The 7,316-nt window shown below is 41.6% G+C and overlaps 1 protein-coding gene across 1 annotated transcript in view; it reads right to left on the bottom strand.

Moving 5' to 3' along the window:
- Positions 1-6,610, bottom strand: part of MTMR8 (myotubularin related protein 8) — a 128,456-nt gene extending 121,846 nt beyond the window's left edge. Inside the window, exon 1 of the mRNA XM_032255794.1 lies at positions 6,478-6,610. Within this exon, the coding sequence (XP_032111685.1) occupies positions 6,478-6,501 (24 nt within the window). The 5' untranslated portion in view covers positions 6,502-6,610. The remainder of the gene's footprint in view (positions 1-6,477) is intronic.
- Positions 6,611-7,316: the final 706 nt, after the last annotated feature.

Raw genomic sequence — 7,316 nt, forward strand, 5'->3', positions numbered from 1 at the left:
TTTTTTTTTTTTTTTTTTTCTTTTTGAGAAAGAGTCTCACTCTGTCACCCAGGCTGGAGTACAGTGGTGCCATCTCAGCTCACTGCAACCTCCGACTCCCGGGTTCAAGCAATTCTCCTGCCTCAGCCTCCCGAGAAGCTGGGATTACAGGCACATGCCACCATGCCCAGCTAATTTTTGTATTTTGAGTAGAGACAGGGTTTCACCATGTTGGTCAGGCTAGTGTAGAATTCCTGACCTTGTGGCCTTCTTTATATTTAAAATGAGACTAATAGTATTGTTGCAAGGCTTAAATGAGTATATAAATATGTAATATTTATGTAAAGCACTTAGAATAGTACCTGACACATAGCAATTGCTCTATAAAGGTTAAATATTATTTTACTGATGAAGTGATGCCTAGAGAGGTAAAAAGGCAGTCTAAGATCACATAGCATGTCAGTATCAGAAGTGGGGCCAGAATTCAGATCTCCTAACTCTCTGTATAGTATTGGTTTCTCAAATGATGAAAATGTCTTTAAAACTTAGCAAAAAATCTCTCTAAAGCACCTAAGTATTTTAACACAAAACCCACAAAATGATATCTAAAAAGACACAACCCTAAAAAAAATCCCAGTAGTTTCTGGCAGCAACTGCCTAGTTGGGGTTTCCCAAGTACAAAGTGAGGTCGAAGGAGGGGGTTTTGGTGATGAGGAAAACTATTCCAATGCCTATAAAACAGGGTCCAAAATGCCAGATCACTGCCACCAGGGCTTCCTAGGCAGCCTCTTTCCCTTGCAATGTAGTACCAAGAGCCTTTTGGGATGCTCAGGCAAATCTCCCTGAGACAGGCCGATCTTTGAGACCTCTCACGACTAAGCTTCCACTATTGTTTGGCTCTGGTGGAAAGAGGAAGAAACACAAAGTTATAGAGTACTTATAATATGCCAGGCCTTCATCATATTATCTTATCTTAATCTTCATCATAGTCCCAACAGACTCAAAGTATTTAAGTGATTTGCCCAAGAACTCAGAGCTAATAAATTATACAGCTTGAATTCAAATCCAGCTTTGTTCATGCTTTTTCCATCATATCACACTATTTCCTAGACTGGAAGGATCACAGTGAAGCCAACTGGATGTGCAGTTTTGGGAACTGGACAGGCAGCACAATTCTCACCTCTAGAAATCTCCATTTTCTTCATAATGAAAAACACTTCTTTATCCAGTTTTACCTTTCTTTATTTTGACCCTGCCTCTTGCCTAAATGAATCTGAGGTTGTTTATAATAAAAGACAGATCTACAATTAGGTTATTAGAATAGAAAACCAAAGCCATGAAGAGGAGGAGGAAGCAATTATGCTAAGCACAAGAGCTAATGTAGATAATATATCTGAACATTTGACCTTAGTTTCCTGGAAGTAAAGGTAAAAATTATCTGCTTTTAAGAAAGCTTCATACAAATTGTAATTTCCTGTGTGGTAAGACAAAGTGCTACAAAGTGTTACTAACATACTATAAAGTGTTATTTTTATTATTATTATTACTATCCAGGATAGCATTCTATACCCATCTGGCACTCCAATTATTTTGGCTGTCGTTGCTGTGATAACGCCACATTTTATTAGTCTGAACAAGCTATGCATACTGAACAACTACAAGACAATGCTAGCTCCTCTACTTGGTAGATGTTTGACCATGGATAAAAAACTCCAGCTCTCTGAGACTCAGTTTTCAAATGTGTGAAACGAGAGGCTTGGACCACCACGAGATGATCCTCATCTATTAATTACCTTATTTATTAGCAGCTTTATTGAACTATAATTTACATACCATAAAATTCACCCTTTTTTTCAGACAGGATGTCGCTCTGTCGCCCAGGCTGGAGTGTAGTGGCACTATCAGAGCTCACTGCAGCCTCAACCTCCCAGACTCAAGCCATCCCCCACTTCAGTCTCTTGAGTAGCTGAGACCACACGTGTATGCCACCACACCCAGCTATTTTTTTTTTTTCTAATTTTTTGTACAGATGGGGTTTCACTATGTCACCCAGCCTGGTCTCAAACTCCTGGGCTCAAATGATCTTCCCGCCTGAGGCTCCCAAAGTGTTGGTATTACAGGCTTGAGCTAACGGGGCCCAGCCACATTCACTCTTTTAAGTATACAATTCAATGCGTTTTAGTAAATTTGGAGTTGTACAATCATCATCATAATGTAATTTTAGGACATTTTCATCATTCCAAAAAGAAATCTCATCCCCATTCCTCATTTAGATAATCTTTCAAAAAGTCCTAACTTTTCCATTTCTAGACATAAAGCTTTAGTAGCTCCTTGTCAATTTGCAAGTTCAAATTCCTCAGTGTAACATTCAAGGTCCTTTACAATCTACAAAAGCTATATCACTCTTTTTTATTTACCCATACAAATGTAGAAATTACTTTTTTGTGTTAAAACATTCCTTAATGAGCTAGCAATTGTTTATGTGAAGGAGAGTCCGGAAAACAGATTTTTGACCAAATTATCCTTGTTCTAGATTAAAGAGGTTCATGAATTAAACACATAACACTATTCTCTAGAGTAGTAATTGAGGTCTAAGAGGCCGTAAACTTGGAAGAGCTCGTCCCTGCCTGTCAGGCTTCCCATCAGATCACAAGACAGAATGAACATATTTTTCAGTCTCTTTCATTTTTGGACTTTATATTTAGCATCTCATCGCCTGACTTGATTAAGAAATCCCAAAGGGCAGTTGCTATATCTATATCCAGTTATGTATCTTTAACTCCCAATGTGGGATTCTGTACAAAATAATTAATAATGATGATAGTAACTGGTAGCTAAATTAAACATCTACCATGTGCCACGCACTGTTCTAAGCACTTCACAGACACTAATTTATTTATTTATTTATTTACTAACTTATAATAATCCTATGAGATAGGTACTATTGTCACCATCATCTTATAGATGAAGAAACTGAGGCACAGAGAGATTACGTATTTGCCAAAATCACAAAGCTAGTTAAGTAGCAGAGTTGAGATTTGATTTCAGACAGTCTGGCTCCAAAGTGTGCACTCTTAAACCACAGCAAATTATCCAACCAGTTAAAGCTCAATAAATGTTAATTGCATAAAGACTTACTATTAAGATTCTATTCCAGGAAAGAAAAGTAATTAAGAATTCTGGGTGCCAACTGACACAAATGTAATGAGGGTTATTCTGATTCAGACAGAAGAGTCACCAAACATTAGCGTAGGCCTGAGATGCTCCAAAAATGATTGTTGAACCCTAAATTGTATCTTAGAAAGATAGATCCGTTTGGGAATGTAAAATTGGTAGTGTCTAGCTGAACATATGCATATTCTATGACCCAGAAATTCCACTCCTATGGCGTATACCAACAAAAATGTATATTTAAATCTGTCAAAAGAATGTGCTATTGGTAAAAGGCAGAACTGGAAATTCCCCATCAACAGAAGAATGGATAAATCACATGTGGCACATTAACAAAACAGAATATACCAATGAGAATGATCTATAAGTTCAAGAAATAAAATGGATAAATCTTTCAAACTATGTTGAGCAAAAGAAGTCAAACACAAAATAGAATGTATTAATCCATTTATATTAAGTACGACAAAAGGGTAAAACGAACCTATTCTGCGAGAGGTCAGAATAGTGGTTTACCCTTGGGAGGGGTACTGACTGGAAGTGGGCATGAAGCAGGCTCCTGGTAATGTTCTGGCTTTTTGGGGCTTTTTGTTGTTGTTCTTGTTTTTATCTCAGTAGTGGTTGCATGGGTGCGCCCAGTTTATAAGTTTATAGTGCAATGAATACTTCCAATCTACATACTTTTTATATGTGTATTGTACTTCAATACTTTTATAAAGGCTTCCTGAGTAATGAAAAACACTCAAGCAAGAGCCAAAAATAAAAGTCACCTTGGTACTTGACATGCATAACTAATGACTGACAAACTCATAGTTATCCCTTTGTCCTAGGATGGACAAGGCAGATGTCTCTTTCTTTTGTGGAAACAGTGAGTTAACAAAAGGGAGACCATTTTAATCCCTAGCCATTAATGCAACCCTAATCCTTTCTAGAAACTGCAAAAAAAAAAAAAAAAAAAAAGACTCATGGAGCATATCTCCTGCAGGCACTCACAGCCCTGCCAGGCACCAAAACAAATACTAATCCTGTTTAAAGAATCAAGTCTTCATTTGGAGTTTCTATTTATATTTCAAGACTAATGATACTATCCACGCAGTACAAATGGAGTCTGACCATCATGCAAGTTTAAGTCTTCCTGGGCACGAATCCTATCCCAGCACCAGTCTGAGCACTCCTATCTTTATTTATTAGGCAAGCATTCCACATCTATGGATCTCAGTTTCCTCATCTGTAATATGGGAATAATAATAGTATCTCCTAATAGGTTATTGTAAGGATTGAAGGCCTATTTCATGTAAAATATCTAACACACTGTGTGCCACATGGTTAAATATTCAATATGTGTTAGCTGCTATTATAATTTTAATATGGGCCAGTTAATGGTTTCTTCTCCCTTACAATTTCTATACAGCCAGCCCAGTTTATAGCTTCAATCCCTAACAGGGGCATTTTAATATTTTAACACTCAAGGACAAGGGCAGTTCTGCCTCCCCATCTTCCCCAGGTCAAAGGAGAAAGAAAAAATGAGCATTCAGGTGAGCTAATTTTGAACTAGACAAGTAACATGGCCCAAGCTTAGGTAGGTTGGCAGAAGAGGGAGTCTGGACAACAGAAGTTCCTTTCCTTTAATGGTACCATATTCTTATACCATGTCAGAGGACCTGGTACAGATGACATGCTCTGGAAACAAAGGGACACAGAAAAAGGCAAGGCTGGCTGTTACAGAGGATATGGTTCTCCTCCACAGAGAAGGGCCCCGAAGAGGAGGGAGTCAGAAAAAGAGGTTTGAAGGTTGGAGTTTGTGCTTTGCCCATCAGGAGGCATCATGGTCTTATGCTAACAAGTGGGCAAAATGTTACTAGTTACAAAAATTATTTCACACACATCCTTTTATTTAATCCCACAACCACCTTGTGAAGTGAGCAGGGCAAATTTCATTATCCTCATTTGGTAGGTGTATTAGTCCGTTTTCACGCTGCTGATAAGGACATACCTGAGACTGCGCAATTTACCAAAGAAAGAGGTTTATTGGACTTAACAGCTCCACATGGCTGGGGAGGCCTCACGATAATGGCAGAAGGAAAGGAGGAGCAAGTCACATCTTACGTGGATGGCAGCAAGCAAAGACAGAGCTTGTGCAGAGAAACTCCCATTTTTAAAACTATCAGATCTCATTCACTATCACAAGAATAGCACGGGAAAGACCCACCTCCATGATTCAACTGTCTCCCACAGGGTCCCTCCCACAACATCTGGGAATTATGGAAGCTACAAGATGAGATTTGGATGGGGACACAGAGAAAAACCCTATCAGTAGGTGAGAAAAGCTGAGGCTCAGAGAGGTTAAATAATTTGTCCAAAGTCATTAGGTAGTAGTTGGTGAGGATGCAGTGGGCAGCATTTTAATTCAAGTCTTCGGACATCAAAATCCATGCTCTTTCCATTAAAAACACTCTGGATTTTTTACATGGACTTCAATTATCCTGAGCCACGTGTGTTATGATTAACAGAAAAAAACAAAAAACCACAGTTGTGAACTTTTCACTGTCCCCCAGCCCCAGAGAGGAGAAAGGAGGGAAGTGCATTTGAAAGAGAAAGGGGCTGGCATTGGGAAGGGAGGGAGTAGAATCTGGAAAGATGAGAAAAAAAAGCACAGTGGCAGCTCTAACTCAGGGCAGGCAAAAAACAGGCGAGAAATGGCTGGATAAACCTCTTGAGTTTCTCCTCCAGGCTGAGCAGGGCCAGATCCAATCTGCCCCACTCCCCTTCCTTTCCCATTGTCCAGCTTTGGCTGAAGAGACGCTGTCGCCCCACAAACCCTCACAGGCATGCCGTGGAGCTGGGACGAGAATGGGGGTCTGGGCAGCCCTTGGGGAACATTAGGGGCTGGAGGAGCCAAGAAGATTGTGAAGAAACGCTGGATAAAGGAAGTAACTCCGCAGGAGGCAGTGCCATGTGGGGTATTCGCGAATGGCCGTTACAAGTCCGGCTAGTATAAAAAGCTGAGATAAGGGTGGGTGAAAAGTCAAGGCTAGAGAGGAGGTGGAGTCCGAGGGCCAGAACAGGGGCGCACCGGGCGCGGGGGCAGTGTCGCGTAAGGGGACGGTGGCTCAGACCACCTCTTTCCCGGCCGCCGCCGCCCGCAAGCGGATCCCGAGAAGAGGTGTTTGGTTGAAAGGGGGTGTGGACCCAGAAAGAGAACCCAGGTCCCCACATAGGAAAGACGCATCAAAAAGTACTCTGAGAAGGCTGAGGAGGCGTGTCTGGCCTCCCAGGTGAGCACCAAGAAGAAGCTCGCGGCTGTCAGCCTCGCTTAACTCTTCTCCTTACCTTGGGTACCGTGATATGATCCATGACCCCAGTTCCCGCCGCCGGAAGATCTCAGTGCTACTCCGGATGCCGCCGCCACCGCTCTAACCGCCTTGGGCCCCAACCCGGGTTTCTACCCCCGCCCTCCCGGTCCTGGCTCAAACTCTCGTCACCTGATTCTCGGCGGAAGCTCCTATCGCGACACTTCGCTCGTAGCCGCTCCCGCCATCTTGATTCCTGGCAAATGCCCTTTTCTTCGGGGAATTGATTATCCTGGTTCAGATTCAACGTTTGGCCTAGTCTTTAAGTTCCAAATTCTAGTACTGCCACCCTTCTCACACTCCTTGATGCTATAAGGGCTCTGAACACAGATATTATTCCTCTAATACTACAGTGATAGCATCCTGCAGCGGTAACACAGGCTACCGTTATGCTGGCAATTGAGTTTCTGAAGAGCTTCCTAGCTGTGAGACCTTAGGCAAGTCATTATAGAATATTTTTTGAAATATGGAAAGGTATAACCTCCTCTCTATCCCTTCTTTATGTGTCTGCTGCCATCAACCTAGTTAAAATCTAGGATACTACAGTACCCTCATAACTTTGCCATCACAGAAATGGGAAGAGGACCAAGGAAGGGCCCACTAGACCAACTCTCAGACGAGGGGTAGATAGGTGCACACCCTCAGTGGTGTGCTCCAAGTCAGATTTGTGATGGAAAAAAGAACAATCTGAGAGTTGGAAAATCTGGGTTCTACTCCTCTCAGGTCTGCCACTAACTTGCTGTGTGACCTTGGGGAAATCATGCCACCTCTCTGAGTCCAACTTAACCAAGATTACAATGAGGCTATTGGCCACTATCT

The sequence above is a fragment of the Sapajus apella genome, unplaced genomic scaffold (assembly GCF_009761245.1).
Source record: "Sapajus apella isolate SASKATOON/1434 unplaced genomic scaffold, GSC_monkey_1.0 scaffold91, whole genome shotgun sequence".
Classification (NCBI taxonomy): Eukaryota; Metazoa; Chordata; class Mammalia; order Primates; family Cebidae; genus Sapajus; species Sapajus apella.